General features: G+C 44.6%; 1 protein-coding gene across 2 annotated transcripts; it reads right to left on the bottom strand.

The window, feature by feature from the left end:
* Positions 1 to 7,540: 7,540 nt before the first annotated feature.
* ARFRP1 (ARF related protein 1) lies at positions 7,541 to 18,473 on the bottom strand. 2 transcript variants are annotated; one of them, XM_027473074.3, is made up of 8 exons: positions 18,320 to 18,473; positions 17,323 to 17,422; positions 16,840 to 16,927; positions 16,262 to 16,344; positions 15,704 to 15,785; positions 15,180 to 15,250; positions 9,951 to 10,051; positions 7,541 to 8,434 (listed from the first exon to the last, which is right to left on the bottom strand). In XM_027473074.3, the coding sequence occupies exons 2-8, from the start codon at positions 17,413 to 17,415 to the stop codon at positions 8,347 to 8,349; spliced, it is 606 nt and encodes a 201-aa protein (XP_027328875.1). In that variant the 5' UTR covers positions 17,416 to 17,422; positions 18,320 to 18,473; the 3' UTR covers positions 7,541 to 8,346. The 2 variants fall into 2 exon arrangements, with proteins under 2 accessions (XP_027328875.1, XP_005028074.1); XM_005028017.6 differs by lacking the exon at positions 18,320 to 18,473 and adding an exon at positions 17,954 to 18,277.
* Positions 18,474 to 18,495: the final 22 nt, after the last annotated feature.

The following is an 18,495-nucleotide window of genomic DNA, read 5'->3' as shown; positions in this document are numbered from 1 at the left end:
TACATTAGTAAGCCTCCTGATGCCCTTTAGCTTACATCAGTTTTCTGGGAAACACGCTCAGAAAGCTTGGAATGACTACAGCTACAACATCCTTACACAACACCCTCGCTGCTTAGAACCACAAGCGCTTCATGCACTGCATTCCAGGTCAACACAAAACAGGGGTCTTCCCAAAGCCATTATTTGCTTAGCCTTTAAAAACATTGGCATTTTCCAGCTTACACCACACCAGGGAGCCCAGTGCTACGTGACTAAGCAGCCCCACGAGCCAGCGAGCTGGCATCGCCCCGCTGCCGGCCCTTGCACCACCGCCGGGTGCCAGCCCTGCGCCCACCCCGTGCCAGCTGTGACCCCGGCTCATTTTGGGGCTTTCCCAGCTGCTCTGGCCGTAGCGGAGCTCCAGCTGTGCCGTGGCTTAGCTGTGAGCCAGGGGAGTGGAGCCGGGAGACTTGGTCATTTTTCTATGGAAGCGCAGGGAAGGATGACTTCCCAGCTATCTCTACAGGCGCATGAGGTCAGCGGGATGTGCGCCGGGCGGCCGGCGTGCTGCTGCTCTCAGGCTCGCGGGCTGCAGGGTGTTCTCAGCTCCAAAGTCTAGGTTAAGGTTTGGAGAAGTCAGCCCAGCCTCAGCGACACACTGTGAGCTGTGGTGTGATCGGGGAATCGAGCAGATTCCCCGATGCTGGTTTCTATTTCTGTCCCTACTTCCTTCCGCGACGCTGGAGGTTTGTAGGTGTTATTGGACTTTGCTTGGCCTTCCCAGAAGCAAACGGAGGAATATCTCATTGGGGAACTCGGCAGATAAGAATAGCCCGTGTGCATTCCCCACTTCGCAACTCTTGAGCCTCAAGGAACAGATCCGACCTGACGAGATCCAAAACAAAATCCTTCTTCCCCTCGGTTTCGTGTCAGGCGCTGAGAGTGACACCAACGCACCCGTCCGTGACTCAGCACCTCTCCTCCGAGATCCCCTGCCCTCTGATACAGTGGCAGCACTCATCTGCTTATTAAGTCTTTCCCAGGCTGGGACATGGAGTATCTTGTGATCCTGCCTCTTCTCATGGCACAGAGATGAGCTGTCAAAATTTCCACTGCTCTGACAACGTGGGTGCGGGCTGGGGAGCGCTTCATCCTTCAGCGGATGAGGCTGCGGGCGCTCGGTGCTTTCAGCCCTGCCACAGGTGCCCGGCTGCCTTTGCTCCCTCTGCAGGAGGTGAAATCCAGTGAAAATGCAGAAATCCAGGCTTGCTGCCAAAAGCGTGATGGCCGCTGGATGTGGGTGTTGCACACAGCCTCAAATACAAGACCTAAAACCCAGCCTTGCTCAGTGTCAGAGGAGCGCGGGCCTTCACCAGGGCAGGATAAGCCCTGGCTGTTCCCTGGGCACAAAAACACATCTCAGTGAGCACTGGGTTTTGGTCATGGAATAGGGGCACCCCATAAACCCCATAAATCCCAGAGAGAAACACAGGGGCTGCTGCTGTGCTGCTCTGAATCCTACTGCTTAAACGGGGAGGCAGTGAGGAGGTGCTCCTTGTAACGCTTGTTCCTGGCGACAAATTCCTTATTCCTCTTTATAGCACCCAGTATTTTGGGAGCGTGTGACTCCAAAAATAGTGCTGAAGGAAATCAGCAGAAGCAGCAGTGCCGGGTTAGCTGACTTCTGAGGACTCGGAGGAGTTCCTGGATGGGAACTGAACCAGAGCACAGGGAACCCTGCAGGTTTCTGCTTCAGGAAAAAGCTGAAGGACCCACTGAAGCTTACGGAGAATTCAATTTGTCCTTGGAGCACTCCTTACAGTGCACACGAAAATAGGCTTCTTAAGGCTAGACCAAAGTGGAATTAGTGCCTCCAAACAAAAGGCAGGCCAGAAAAATCAGTCAGAGGGCTGGAGCCTGGGGGTGACCTGACAGCAGCCTGCCAAGGCCTGAAGGGGCTGCAGGAAAGGTGGAAGATGGTTTTTTATTGGGAAGAAAAATGATAGGACAAGGGGTAGCAGTTAAACCCAAAGAGGGCGGCTTTAGATGAGGTACAAGGAAGAGATTCTTCCCTCTGAGGGCAGCGAGGCCCCGGCCCAGGCTGCCCAGAGAAGCTGGGGGTGTCCCAACCCTAGGGGTGCTCAGGGCCAGGCTGGATGGGGCTGGGGGCAGGTGGAGGGGTCGTGTCCATGGCAGGGGCAGGAGCTGGGTGGGTTTTAAGGGCACTGCCAGCCCAAACCCATCTGTGGCTCTGTGAAATATGCAGCCTGCCATCTGTCTGGATGAAGGAGGTATGCCTGGCATGCTGGAGCTTCCACTCACAGCGCCGGGCCATCCCCGGGGAAAACAGCAGCACCGCAGCACCCGTGTAGCTGCTTGCTTTGCCCGAAAATCAGACACCAGACGAGAATGTAAGGAGCTGCAGGAACCCTAGGAAGCAGCAGGAGAGGGCTGGAGGGAGACGTGCGAGCTGTACGCTCCCGAATGGCTTTGCAAAGCCAGTGCCATCTATGGCCATGCACCGAGCGATGGCATTACTCACGAGCTGGGAGTGTTGGTAAGGTCACACGTTCTTCCAGCAAGGATTTTGTTTTAAGGAAAGAATTTTGCCAACCTGTGACTTCTGAAGCAGACAGATCTGCTGCCTCATCTTCACACTTGTTGGTGGCACGTGCAAACTTGGTTGTGGGGAAGAGGAGGCTGCTGCAAAGGTGTCGGTTCCTTCTGTGTTCCTTGAAAAAAAAGATGGGGGTAACGTGGGGTTTGTTCCGAATCAGCAGCCTTCAGCTTTAAGGAAAGACAGCACAACTGACTAGGAACGAGGAGATTCCTTCTAAGCCCAGAAAGTGTGCTTTTTTGTGTTGTTTGTTTGTTTAAAAATAAATGTCAGGCAGAATTCCACAACCGAGTAAGTCATTGCAAATCCTCCTCATTCTTGTCTGATAAGAACCCAGCTTACGGAAGAAATGTGGGTCACTTTTTCCCCAGTGACGTTGCAAAGTGCGCTCCCTGTCCAAGTTCAGTGCGCCAGTCCTCAGTCATTTTCCTACATGAGGTTCCAATTACTTTAGCACCGAGTTGCTTTCATCAGAAAATGTCATTTGCACTCGCTTCTGAGGTAAGGAGTGTCACGGGTGAAGACACTCGCAATTAGATTTAAGCTGTGCAGATGAAATGGAATAAAAGCCGAGGGCTGGGGCTACGTTCTTGTGAACTTGTTCTGGATACAAAAAGAAAGCAAACAAAAAAAAAGCCTAAGAATGTCTACAGAAACTAATGGAAAGCCCCCAGTAGCTGTCACGGAAGCTGGTTTTACCAGAGGAGCAGTAAAACAACTCTTTGACGTAGTTCAGAAGCACAAGAAGCAAAACCGAGGGGCGATGCTGCAGGAAATGCCTGAGGTCCCGCAAACAAAGCAACGTGTATGCTATATACCAGGAATGTCTCGCTTGGGATTTCCAACTTCAAGTAAGTTAATTACAAGTTCCCAGTGTGAAAAAGCACCTGCTGTAGTTTCTCTGGCATTCTTTATCCTGATGAGAGCTCTCCACTGCCTCTTATCTCCCTGGAGACAAACTCGAGCCAGATTTTAAGAGCAAACTGTGCCAGAAAGGATTTAGGGGAGGGCATCCAGCCTACACCCTGCCTCCGTGGCAGGGTCAGTCCAGCCAAGTTGTTTTGTTTGTCACTTCTCCAGGTTGTTTTGGGGAAACCTGGAGACAAATCCTTGGGGGCACTTCTTTCAGTCTCTGAAAACGGGCCCAAGACTGAAGGCAAACCCTGTGCTTTTTGGGGGAAAAGCTGACAAAGGCAGCTGCAGGCAGAGGCAGAACCCGCTTCCCTCTGGGCACCGCTGCCTGTGGCTGCCAGTCAGATGCCATCTGTGTTATTGGGATTTTTTATTTAACTGATTATTTGAAGGGACAGTGATGAAGACCACTGACAGTTCCACTCTTTGCTTTTCCTAGCAGATCCCTTTAGAGGTTCCCTCCCCGAATAACGCTTGCCAGCAGCAAAGTCCCGTGATCCTGATTCAACAAGTGAAACGCCTAAATCAAGTCAGAACCTTTTAGGAACTTTGATCTACGATTTTAGCCGAGGACTGTTTTAACTGTAAACCCACAGTGGGGGGGTTATAAACAACTACGCTAACCTCAAAGTTATTTACGAGCACATTCTTCTGGAACTCACGACTAACCCAGCAGTCTCATGTCCATCTACAACACCATTGCAAAGGAGAAAAAAACTTCCAGACTCATTAAAAAACCCTTTTGTTTGAGATCACTGTCTGTGATGTGGAAAGGCAGATCCTTACCCTAACTGAACTCGTGGACGTGCTAGACGTGTAGGAGTGATGTTATAGGACACGTCAGCAGTACAGAAGTAGATGGTTAGGAAGAGAAGACAATAGCTAAATTAGGAATAAAACCACCCTGGAGCACTCGGAAGGATATTAAGTCCACTCCAGTATCACAGGCTGGTTTCATTTTGGTAAAAAAGGAGAAAATATGGCCTGGGGCAACATACCCCCCATGAATGTCTCTGTGTTACTTCTGCAGTGTGCTCTGTAACAGCTGGTGCTGGCCAGAGCCTTAGAGAAAATGATGGATTTAGCTTGAAGCTACGGCTGCTTTGTCCTGGTGTTTCCGCCGGTTCTGCAGGACGGGATGACGTGGTGAGGGGGGTGAGACCCGGCATCTGCATAACCCAGAAGAAAACCACACATCAGGCCACCGAAGCCAAGCTAACACACTGCTGCTGCCTTGCCCTGGGAAGGGATTAGCTAGGACCAGCAGGAAGGAGCTGTAACCCAGCTATTCCTCATCTTTCATCGGTTCCAAACGAAGCTGGAATTGCCACCGCATGGGGAGCGCTATGATTCACAGAGTTCTCAAAAACATTGTGTTTGGTTTTTGTTTTTTTTTTTGCTCTTTGTTTTAAAGGAACATTCTTGCGTTCTGCTGCTAACAGCTAGTAAATATTTGCTTAGCAGGGAAATTCCAGAGGGGTGGCAGAAAATTAATCTTCCTGCAGCGTTCAAATAAGGCAAGTGGAGTAACCACCAGGGTAATTAGCCACTTAGCTTTATCTCAGTGTATGCATTTCCTTTAACAAAGCATGTTAAAGGAAAGAGCGATTGCTGGGATGAATCTGTTTCACCTTCAGAGAAATGAATTGCTGGTAATGGGTATGGTCAAAACAGGCCCATCTCGAAAGCATCCAAAATCTGACAAACTGTTTACAAAAATTGATCTGCTTACAAATATCTTGGCATTGCTCGGAGGTTTTGGAGGGGACTTGTAATGCAAAAGCATTTTAAATAAAAGTCTGTGCTGCATTAAGGAATTAAATAAGGCATTATTCTAAAATACAATGAATTACATTTAAATTACTCATCGGAATACAGAATTGGTATCAGCATACCATCTTTGACTACCTCAAGGGGATTTTCTTTTAGCAGTGCTTACGCACTGAGTACCATTCCTTTTCCGAATGCTTTTTTTCAAATTAATTTGTTCCTGTTCCTTGGGCCTGTACTGCTGCATCACTAGCTGTACAGACCTGCTTCTACAGACAAAAGCAGCAATAAAGTCAGCTGGAGAGGAAGTCATCAGTGGCCTTTTGAAGCCATTTATGGCCACACAGAGCAGATGGAACCAAAAACCCCAGCTGACTTCGCAGCGTTCCATTTCTTTTGCTGTTCACGTAAAAGAACCGTATACGGTACGCGATCAGGGAGATACACGTCCAGGTCACGCTTGCACAGCAAGATATTTATCTTGCACCTGTCAGCTGATCAAGCTGAATTCTTTCAATGCAGTCATGCTGCAGCACGGAGGACACACCAAAGCAATTCAACAATAGGTTTGACCGTGCTTGTCTGCTGAGCTCACCAGGCGCCCCGGAAATCGTTTGACAGTACCAGGTAGGTGTACTTATCTGTAATGCTTAAAAAAAAAACTGTCTGCTAAGCTCTTTCCTAGAACAGACCTCGGAGGCAAGCAGCTGCATCTGTGTGCCCTGTGAAATAATTGCTGTCACTGCACCAAAAGCTAACTGTGAATGACACAGAGGCTTCCACTACCACTTTTGGAGAAATCCTCCCTGACTTTTGTGGGCATCAGTCCATGCTCCTTCTGATGCATCACAGCTCATTCATCTTTCGGGATGGAAGATGCTCCCACGCAATAACTTTGTAATTTTAAGTCAGAATGTTTGCTTTACTTAAAGAGGTCCCACTGATACATGCTACAAAGCAGTCTTTGTGTCTAGACACTTGTGAGAACAGCTGTGTCCTTGGGCTCAGAACTGTTTTTCCTCTCTTGTCTCCCAGGGAAAGGAAGAGATATGATAAGAGTATGGAGATGGCTTGGGAAATGATATCCCATTAAACAGACATTGCACGTTACTTGACTAAAGCATTTTGTCTCTTAGCAAGGCACTTTTTCTCCACCAGCCACCGTTTCACATCTTCAGTTTAATTGTTAGCATCAACCGTGCCAACTGAAACAATAGCCAGGTACCTTGAAAATCCTTAGGCTTTCAGAGACAGCCAAATGAGGGATTTCCGTTCCAGTTAATAGCCACTGAGTAATATTCTCTTGTACACCTGAAGCTTTCAGCCTTGTAACACATGCAGTGCCCAGAAGAAGTGCCACTTCTTACAGCAGATGAGTCATCTTGATGTCATCCTCTATGTCCACAGAGTGCGTAAGAAACCTGAGATGGGTTCCTGGATCTACAGAACCTTAATGAAATCTGGGTTCTTGTTGGATCTGCTGTGGTTTAACTCTTCTGGAATGCGGTAGTGACACTTACACCACACAAACTCAAACTCAGGTATTGTGATTTACCTACTGTTCTAACAAGAGCAAGTAACCGCAAGTAATTTGAACCAGGTACTGGAACCACTTCAACTCTGTACCAATTTTCTTTTCACTAAAATCCCATCTGATTGGTCGCCTAGCCTTCTACTATCTTAATGTTATGGAGAAGTAAGATTCTGTTTTTCAGTATGAAGTTACTCCCACTAGATTCATGCGTTTAATGACGTATTTTAGCTCCCTTTAATTCCGTCATTAATTCCCTCACGTAAGCGTGAGGGAATTGATGTTCTCTTGCGGAAAAGATCAGCAGTAAGTGGTAAATTCAAGTGGTAAATTTAGCACAAAGTTCTTTGTCAGATGCCAAATACCATATATTTAAACAAATACCACTATCTAACTTGCTCAAACAGAGCTTGAATAATGTACCCTTACTCATATGAACAAACACTCGAATGGTCACCAGCGCCAGGAGTAAATAAACACACGAAGAGCAATGCCCACTGCCAAACCACCACAAAATGCATCCAAGTATTTCCAAAGAGGTACTCGGAAAAATGTTAGTGATATGTCAGCTAAACCAGCTAAATAGGCTACATGAGAAGTGAGCACTGGCTGACGTTGAGAGCTGCCTTCCTGTTCTTTCTTCCTTTAAAAAAAAACAAAAAAACACCTAGAGGGTTAAGTACTACTGTTTCCGAACTTAAAAGACTCATCAGCTGTTTCAGAAAGACGAGTTCAAAGGAGCAGGAAACTTTATTGCATACTGATTTCTCCCTGCCTAGAGGTTCAGCTTTTGGCCTAGAAATTACACAAAGAGGGCCTCAATTCGTTCCAGTTACAGAAGATGATCAATTATTCTTACAATTAAAGGGAACGCACAGCAGAGAGACTGGCAGTCAAAGCAAGGCAGTGCTTCTGGAGTTCCCGTACTGTTAACACCCTTTTTAATCAGTGTCCCACTGTGCTGTTGCTGGCTTCCATTTACCACAGGTAAAAGTCAGGAATCGACGTGCCAACTGAAAATTGAGTTATAATCAACACTGTCTCTCCCCATTATACAAACGACAGCATAACAGGGACAGTAACACCACCTTTAGTAACCATGGGGCTGGAGCAGCAAGGTGTCTTCTCAGGCAGGAGGGACAGGCGTTCCCCAGGCTCCCTCCCCTTTCATATTCACCTGCCCAGTTCCTTCAAGGGAGGAGAGTTCCATGTCACTGGCCTCTAGCCCATTAGACTAATAAACCACGAATCACAAAGTAATACAGTAGAAAATTAAGTCTTTCTCATCTGCAATAAAGTGTGGATTACCACATAGTCTATGATCTTAGGCCAATGACTTAATATTTGATGTAGGAGATTCGCCCTCCACCCCAGTTGGAATTCTTTGCTCAAGTGTTTTAGACACGGGAAGAGAATGTTTGTCTCCAAACTTAGGAAAGAATCAGGTGTAATAGAAATCTGGTGGACCACCTTCTTTGAAGAGAACACTAAATTCCGTGGAAAGAGACTGTCCATTTCTTGGCTGATGTGGAAGTTCTTACGTTATGTCCTTCTTTCTTGGAGGTCGGTGAATGTTCCTCACCACACACTTCACCATCCATTCAATTCCCTCGTTCACTCCTTTGCTAAGGAAATGAGATACACAGGCAAGATTAAAACACAAAACCAGGGCTCATGAAGTCCCTAACTGACCACTTACATGAGCTAGCGAAGGGTTCTGCCCTGCACTTATGCATTACTATGATAGTTTCTCATACACCCAAACAATGGGGAACTAATTTCTTTCCATTTGGTATTTACACTTAATCTTTTATTTTTCAGTTGTTTCTCTAAGTCTACATCCAGTTTAGTTAGTCATCAACTCTGTGGAAATGTTGAGATGAACAAGCATCAAACGACTTGACAGTCAGCTGGTTTGAGGTTATTTTGCTGCAAGTCTCAGCAAACTTTTATCACATATTCCAATCCTGGCTCCAAACTTCTACAGTCATCTGTGCAGGGCTGCCAAGCAACTCACTGGCCTGTACAGCTTCCCAGCCAGGACTTCTGCAAGTCTTTTATTACTGCAAACTCAAAATGAAATTTTGAAAGGAAATCCCACATCGATCAAAACCAGAAGTGTTTGTACAAGAAAAAAAAAAACACATGAGAATGGTAAAGGTTACATTTCATAAGATTATTATCTAATTGTTCTTTTCTAGCCAGTGCCTAACAATTGCCCTTGTGCTCATCATCTGCTTAATGACATTTGATTCTCAGCAACGCAGACAGCAGAGGTTTTTCTCACAGTTTAAGAGGCTTTACTCACCCCTTTGCAGTAGCTTGTATTATATTACAGCTTTGTTTTCACATTAAAAGAAAAGAAAATTCAGAGCTCTGGATTCAGTACAGGCAGCAATTCAAAGAATATTTCTAGTCATCCGCAGCAGTACTTTTGCCTTAATGCAAAAAAGCAGTTTTCACTCAACTAAAAATGCAACCAAAGTAGTGCAAGACACAACGTGCAATAGTGATGCTAAGATGTTGAGAATTTAGTGGCTTGGTCAAGGTCGTGGTAGGCAGCTGTGTAGGCATGGAGAATCCCAGTCTCCCAAATTTTGGTCTGTTCTAGTCACTGCATCTTAAACCGCATGCTTTTCTAGTGTACAAACTGTTATATCTATGGTATTATTTACATAACAAAGTTCATCTGCACACCAAAAAATATGAAAGCAAAAGCTTAATTACTCCAACAATGATGGAACACCCCTCACTGCCCTGGCAGTGTCATGAACAGCTGTTTCCAACTGACTTCTTACATAAAAGCTGGGAGCTGTAGTAAACCAACCGCTGCCAGGATTATTTTGTAGGGAAAGGGGGACAAGAAAGGAGAAGAACCAACAGCTCCAAATGCCTCCAAGTCCCATTGCTCTGAGCCAATGAGTAGACCAGGCTTGTACATTTTCATCAGGTCTTACAGAAGGAATCTACACGTGAAATTGCTGACTTGATGCGAATGCAATGTTCACAACCACGTGTCTGTCACTGCTCAGAAGGAAGCACAGCTCCCTTCAGTGGTTATTACCCTGTAATTATCGTTCTGCTTGTACGATACCCTGCAGCTGTTCAGGCAACCAGAACACCATCCATTCCCATACTCACCCAGTAAGAGCAGAGCAGGCTTGTGTCAGGCAGTCTCTCTTCCCGATTTTGTTAATGCAGTCACTAAATGCTGTCTTGATGTCAGGTATTGACAGACAAGTCTGTAGAGGAAATCAAAGAAGAGCTACGTTACAAGAGACAGTGACCTTCCAAAATGAATCCTCCTACGTCCACAGTTCTGCTTCAGTCAAGATGGCACAATGTATTAAACCCCCTTATGCACTAACATAGAAAATCCTTTTCTGATCTCAGGGCTCGCTTGCTCTCAGAAGCCTTGGACAAGCCATATAAGGATTTTAGCTAGCCGTGAGCCCAGCTTTCTTCCTCTCTTTGCAAAGAGATTTTAGCATTCCTGTGAGGCTCAAACACGTTTTAGTCAAATGCCACACCAGATCCTCATGAGTCTTAAGGATTAGTCCGTGTGGAAATATACTTTGGAAGTACAGATTACATACAAACAGAAATTCAGTCTTCTCTAAGCCTGGGCCTTAACTCAGCGGAAAGTTGGAAATTAATTATGGCAAGTATTCCTTTTGCAAAATACTGGTTCTGGAGAAATTAGATATAGGAAACTACTGCGAGGATGACTGTGTGATAAACAAGCACGTTTCAGAGCTTATAACTAAGAGCGGTTCTTAAGAAATGGCTTGAGAGGAGTTTAATGACACCCAATTCACCCAGTGCCCTTAAATCCAGACTTGTGACTTTCCATCCTGAAGAATCCATTGGTTGTGCAATTTTTGATGACTGTACTTTCTTATGACCTAAGTTACATTTCAAACTAGCAGTTTCAATTATTAGCTTGACATCGTATCCAGAAACACTATGTATTTATTGCACCAGAGCCATAACAACTTATTTCAAGATTTCTGCCAAATGGAAAGTGTGAAATTCAAAACGATGACCTGTCATCCATAGGATAAACGGTTCTAAACAAATTTAAAATGTATATATATCGAATACTGACTTCACAGGAGTCAGACTGGACTTGGGAGCAGGATTTCATACCAATACGTCTGGAAGATGGGCAAGAGATTACTACCGAATGATCGTTCTCTGCAAGTTTCTAAAAGATGATATTTACTTTTGACACTATACTCACTGCCAAATAAGAAAGGCAGGACCAACTAATTCTTAATTAAAGCCAGAGTTCCAGACAAATCAATTACCCAATAACTGGGGAGGAGTGTTTTTTTTTCTTTTTTTTTTTTCAGTAAATGACACTTGGCAGCAGGAAGGTTAAACCCCAAAGGAGTGAAACTGAACAAACATTTCCTGAAATATACTTTCATGTGTCACAGTTTAGTGCCACAAAATAATAATTTTTCCTTGTCTGGATGACGGTATGTGTCAGAACTTTCAGAACGGAAATCTGAGAAAAAGCATAGGAAAGGTAGAAAATAATGGTGCAGAGCATTGCAACACTGTTCTTTACTTCTGTTTGCAAAGCGATCGGGCAATGAACTTCCCAAAAATCCCCAGGAAACCTGCACATGTCCAGCAGCACAGCAAACCTGTCTCCTTCACCTTGTCACCTTTAAGACGTCCACGTGTAGCTTACAGCTGCTGTAATCATTTTCTTTCCACCTTAATCCCTCCCAGTCCCTTCCCCTTCTCACTCCCTGGTGCAATGGTGGCCTGCTCTAACCTCCACGAAGCTGTCCAGCTATTGATCTCCATGGGGATTTCTTTCAGGAAGGGTTTTGCTTAAAACTTTGCACCATTTACATTTGTTGTAGTAGGATGTCACTGCATCGTGACACTACACGTGTCCTAAGGCACATTTTTTTCCCTGTGGGATGAAGTACAGCAGCATAGCAGAGAGGACAAGGCCACTGAGCTGATTCAGAGAAGCTTTGTGTTACTGTTCAAGGGGAAGCCATGGGCTGGAATCCTGTCTTACAGCTGAGGAGGAGGCAGCTTGCCCATCATTTCAACAAGGAACATTTGAGCTTCTCGTGCTTCGGAGAAAATGTCATCTGTGGCTTCTAAGTTCCCCTCTTCTCCTCCTCCCTGTCTCCATTACAATGTATTTATTTACAGATGTGTTTCATTTCCCAACTGAAACCACATAAGTCAAGAGCAAACTAGGCAAACGGGATCTGTGATAACATAAACAGCATAACATTACAACAATAAAATCCACAGATGACCTTTCTGGAGCAATGTTATCTGCCACACCAGGGAAAACTCACAACTCGAGGAGTCATACTTCTAGCTCAACTTCCCCTAAAGAATGAACTGTAAATCATCTTTCCACACAGGCTCTTCAAGGCATAGTCTATCTAGCCTGACCTAGTCTGTGCTACATTTTTTTTTATAAGCTTATTTGAAATTAAGACTAATTTAGCAGGGAAGCTGTAGTATTTCGTAAGTTGGAACTTTGAACGGCCATTGTGCAGAAGGCTTATTTTCTAACACCTGTACCATGAAGATAACACTATGAGACTTCAGGGAGAGGCTGCCAGTCACCGTGACTCCTTCAGTTTTTCAAAGACACAATTCCTTCCATCACTCTGGGGATTTCAGATTACATTGCCAAAATTTATCTTACAGCTAGGAAGGCAATGCTTCCTGCCAGAGAAATCACACAACACTTAATTTTTTCCATAGACTATTTTCTAGCCCACTTTTCTACTATTTTTAACAGTATTCCAAAATTGGTCATTCTATCCCCAAGTTTTAACTGTTAATCACAGCTCAGAAATACAGAGCTTGCGGAAACTTTTAAGCAGCTGTATTCACATCAAAACAGCAACAGAAAATTCTTATTTTGCAGCTTTCTCTGCAGTAAACAGTAGGTAGAGCAAAACCACCTGATGTTTTCAAAAATGGCGCTCTGACTTGGGAGCCCACATGAAATATTAGATATCTACGTCCCCAGCAAAGCTGTAGCTCTCTTAGAATACAACAAACAAAACCCTCCCACAATACACATTTGACTCAGTATTTGAATGAATTACAAAGTGATCTAGTACTGAAGCCTCTGCTAAACACAGAGCACATTCCTTGTATGAGAAAATTAATCTATGTTATTATCAGGATGTTAATTTTTTCCTAGTCTGTGACTGTAATCCACTCCCTGATACGACCACACACCACTCAGGCAGTGCTGCGTGGATGCATTCTACTCTAGCTGTGACTATTAACGGAGGAATTTTCTTTCTACGAGGAATTCAGCTTCTGAGCCAAAAAAAATCTTACACTTCATGATTTCAGGCACTGAGTCTGAATTTTTTTAGCTTGCTGTCAGGAATGTAAATCTCTGTCACAATTCTGATACATTTCACCACAAGAATTCTTCTGGCCTTTAAAGATGTAATCAACGTAAACTATCTTGCATCCACAAATACCAGTAAGGTTAAGACATCATTTATCTTCCCTCGCTATGATCCCTGTTAAAACAGAGGAACCGTGGGGAGAATCCTCTGTCATAATTACGTCTGGAGATCCAGAGCAGAAAAATCTCTGCCAATGATAATCCTGCAATGGGCGATTTCCTTCCAGGGGTCTTCACTTCTGTTCGGTCAGTGGAAGAGAAACAGACCTTCCAGTTTTCTAAACCTTGCTTAAGAGAGCTTGAACAATTATTCAAGAATAATACACTATAGTCCATTTAATATTTGTTACAAGCATCGGTGTCCCTTTGCTCTGTGTTCACTTGATCGTTCTCAGAAGTACGCTCATAAATATGGAATTTAGGTATTTCTTGGAAACAGATCTACCTCCAGCCAGTATAGCTCTGCTGATCTCATCACAGGTCTGTGACCAAATAAAGGCAGCGAATCTGCGGGCTGGTCTCAGAGCCTCTAGAGGGGGCAAGGAGTCATTCATAATTTTTATCCTGAGAGCCTGTTCCAAATACCTCTTTCTAGTCATGTAAATAAGTCCATTTGTTCATTAGCCCAGCTAGGGTGCCAGAAGAGCTGGCCCTTGTAGAATGCCCACAATAAAAAAATGCATATACGGCCATAAGGAAAACTGAACAGCTTTCCAAGTCACTGCATGTAGCTTAATTCTCAAAAGCTAAAGGTGAGAGTGCTGCTTACTGCTCAGTGCTATAAAGCTGCAGTGTGGCACGGAAACATGAGTCAATATTCTAGGTTCCACATAGAAAAGATCATTAATTTCCCCAGATATCAGAGTTCACAGCAATGTCAGGAGCAGAAATCAGGAGTCCTGGCTCTTAACCTCATGCCGTCTCTTAAGTGCAATTACATTTATTTTATTTTTACGGCTAGTTAACCTTATCATCGTCCAAAAGATCTATTGTGTTGTACAACAATATAATGAAATCCTCCTTTATAGCCAAAGCGATTTCTGTGGAACTCCCAAGTACTTCCCACAAGTACACTCCCTGAGATAGGTGTAAAGTCCAGAAGAAGCTGGGAAGCACTGGCATACTTTGGAAAGAGATCCTGATCACAGCCCTACGGGCTGGCACTCCAAATTCTACAGAAAGCTTCTAGCTCCATCTAGAGACTGATCTCTCAAACTGCAGTCCTGGAATTCCAGTCCAATGCATGGAAGGAAAAGGAAGTAAAAGACGGGAGATACCATGACCACTTCAGGCTCTCTCTTCCCTTTTTCTTTCCCAATTCTCTTTCCCAGTGCTGGGAAGGGCAGGGACTGCCCTGGGTGCATCACCTAATGGTCACACCACAGCACCCACAAACTTGTCGAGTACAGTTTTACAGTTCTGGATATGCTAGAAAAAAAATATTAAATTATTTTCAAGAAAAAAGCATTAATTGCCAATTACTGCTGTCTGTGACGGAACACTCCACAACAAAGAGAAGGTTTCACTGAACAGATGTTATCTGATTAAGGACAATATTTCTTCACATACATTTGCTGTGCTGTTACTAGGTAATAGCAGAGCAGCACAAACAAAGTTCACTAAATATTGTTTTGCTGAATAAACAGGAAAAATCACTTCAAGATGCCAAGTCACAGCACATAAAAGCCCTCCCGTGGCTATATCATCTGCTCATAAAAGGCTGAAAGCAGCTGGGATGGATGTCTCTGCAGCAAGCTTACCTGTGCCACTGGGAAAGTGGTGGAAGAGAAAGGAACAACAGAAAACTAAAGTCAAAGCAATTACTGCCAGCAGCAGCAAGGTTCTATACGGACCAGTCCAGGAATGTCACCTACATTTAACACAAACGCAGAGCCCAACTTCTCAAGGCCAAGTTGCTCATTTAAGAAGCATGTCTGCAATAATTTTACCTCTACGTCCTGCTTGTTAGCCAACACCAGAATGGGAACTCCTTCCAGAGCTTCACTTGTAATCATCTTCTCTGTAAAGCAGAGAAACAAAACATTTAGAGACATTTAGCCAGTTTTGGAAGACAAAGTTGCATAAACGTAAGACATCTCTTGCCTGACGAAGCAAGAGGCTCCTCCTCGTCTTATAGTTTCATTTGTAATGTTCAAAGCACTTTACTGAGAATTAACTAGGTGATAAAAACAAAATAAGGAAAAATTCCAAAATAATTAACGTAAGCACAAAAAGTGATTCAAGGTCACTATAGGCGATGAAATCAAGTCTTGTGCTACAGACCAGACAGACTTCCAACACTTTTGCCTCAGAAACACACTGGTTTATTATGCAAAGGTACAGAAGTACTACCAATGGGTCATCAACAGGCCACACGGCGTACTTCAAGCACAAGGAGCAGACAAAATAGCGATGAGAACTGTGCCACAACGCATGATGAAATCGCAGTGCAGCTAAAATACTGCGTACTCACCAAAAGCTCTTTTAGATTCGGAGAGTCTCTCCTCATCAGTGGAGTCAATGACATAGATCACTCCGTGAGATTCAGCGTAATACTGAAAGGATAACAGGTATTAGTGTATGGAGCAGCTAGGACCACTTGTTCCTCTTCTAGATTTTTTTTAATTTGGTAAAATTTTGCTAAGCATGAAAGAGATCAACCAGTCAGTCAGCTGTTTTCATCACGTATGTCTGGAGAGAAGAACATTGGCACACAAAACGCATTGCCTGTTCTGTTTGCAGCCCTACTGAATGAAACAGGAAAAAACACACCTGGCCCCTCACCACAGAAAAGCTCCTCTCTGCCACCACAACCCTCATACACAGGTTGGTAATTGCTGTCTGTAAGCAACAATGCAAATACTAAGCACAATCTTTGCTAATCTTGCACGGATACACTTGAATCTCCTCAAAAAGTTGTTAATGCTGAAGACTAAGGTTACCAATAAAACTGTATGATTATTAAACGATCATAATTCTGCAATTCTGAAAGAGACAAAAACGTTTATCAAAGAAAAAACACATCTCCAACCTTGTCCCAAAGAGACTGCAGCTCCTCCTGGCCTCCCAGATCCCAAAACATCAGCCGAGTTTTGCCAACATCGATAGTACCAACTAGAGGGAAAGAAGGAAAAAAGCAATCCAGTGAAATCTGAAGGTGTTCCCTAAAGCACCAACACTTGCACATCCCCCTAAGAGTGCTGGCATGGCACAGTCTTCTCGAGGAGCAAATCACATCCAGTGCTACTTCCAACAACAGAACTATACCTTAGCAAAAAATGACCATTAATATCAGACAGAACTGTGTCAGTGCAAATAACACCAGAATCAGGCCAAAGAACTCCAGTAAAATTTAACTTAACCTCTGAGCTTAGCACTGATGTGGGATACCTGTTTTTATTTTATTTTTGTAAGGCTTTGAGTTTTCTTTCTCAGAAGCTAAGCAAGACAACTTTATTCTCTCACAAAAAGACATGGGGAGCTGTGAGACAGGACCTCCATTTCCAGGAACTACTCTGATCTTGTCAACTTTTAAACACCTCAAACATCTAAGAATCAGCTGTTGTCTACCTGTGAAAAAGCTGAAAAAAAAAATCCAGATTTACTTACTGTTTAAGCCTACAGTGGTTGTGATTTTGGATAAACTCATCCCTTTGTAGTTCTTGTTAAATCGAGTTTTAGTTTGTTCAAGAAACGTCTGAAAAGGAACGTGAAAAAGTATTTACTCTCAAATATTTTACTAGCTTGGGTAATTCTACCCCAAACCTGCCTTTTTGTTACTGCAGAATCCTGTTCCAACAGATACTGCCCTACCTTGGAACAAATCACTGTTCTTGCTCCTTATTTTAGCAAAGCAAGAGGGGATCACGGGTGATTACGGGATTATCAAAGCCTCAGCTCCACACACCCCCCCCAAAAGATAATGCTGCATTTGAATACACGGGAAAAGTTGATTCTTTGGGGGTAACGTCACTAAAATAACTCACATTCCAGATGAAGAAACACTGACCTGCCTGTTGCAAGTTTTATCTTTGGAGGATGGGGATGTTTAGAATTGCATGCGATCCCATGCAATCGGTAATAAACACTCACCGTTTTACCAGCATTGTCCAAACCAAGGATCAAGATGCAATACTCATCCCTCTGGAACATGTATTTATAGAGCCCAGACAGCAAAGTATACATCCTGCTCCTGCAACAAATACCAGGAAATTGTTAACAAACATGATCATTAAGGTCATTTCCAGAAACCTTTCATTTCACAACCTAATTTCTTCCCAACACAAAATAAATAAGTTATGCTTTTTGTTTGTTTGTTTGTTTTTTAATCAGTAACCTTTATATTTATGGCAACCTCAGGAAAATCACAGACCCAAGAGAGATCGTATTTGCAAACGCATGCAGGTGAGGGATGATCTCCCAGGAAGCTCAACCTCTGTTCCACCTCACAGCACACAGCGCCCTCGGTGAACTCTGTCCTCAGTTCAAAACTTTCTTATTTGCTTTGGGGGCTAAAAGGAGAGCTAAAGACAGACTTTAAGTCGTTTATAGTTAATATTAGACCTGCAGAAAGAAGGAAGGCGATGGGACACAGCCAGGAGCAGGGTTTTGGGCAGGAGCGAGCAGCTCAGCGCCCTCACACCTCACTCCTGACCCCTGTGACAGCGCCGGGGGCTCTCAGCAGGCCCAGCACCCTGTGAACCCCCCCCTACCCCAACCTTACCCTCCTGTGAGCGCACCCTCAGCCCCTGTGGTGCTGTTATCTCCCAGCACCACACAAAAAAAAATAAAAATAAAAGATGAATTTGCATCGCCAAAAGCGCAGCACAACCCAAGGCGACGCCTACGCGGGCAGCAGGCGCTGCTGGGCCCGCTGCAAGGCCCACACCGGCTCCAGGCCTCTGCGGCCGGTTACCGGAGGGGCCCTGAGGCGAAAATAAAAAATAAAAGCTCCAAAATAAACATAAACGTTAAATAGACATTAAATAAACATTAAATAAACATTAAATAAACATTAAACAAACATTAAATAAACATTAAACAAACACGGGCCCCGCCACCCCTCAGGGCTCAGGGCCCGGCCCCTCACCGGGCTCCGAGGCCGTCTCCCGTCACCCGCCGCCTCCGCGCTCCCCTTCGGTACCGGCCGCCGCCATCCCTCGCGGGGCACTCTGGGAAGTGTAGTTCAGCCGCGGCGGCGGGGGCTGGGACGCGACGAGCGGTCGGACTACAACTCCCAGGATGCTCAGCGCACGCCGAGCGCGC

Source organism: Anas platyrhynchos, chromosome 21 (assembly GCF_047663525.1).
Source record: "Anas platyrhynchos isolate ZD024472 breed Pekin duck chromosome 21, IASCAAS_PekinDuck_T2T, whole genome shotgun sequence".
Classification (NCBI taxonomy): domain Eukaryota; kingdom Metazoa; phylum Chordata; class Aves; order Anseriformes; family Anatidae; genus Anas; species Anas platyrhynchos.
This window is presented reverse-complemented; position numbering and strand designations above follow the sequence as displayed.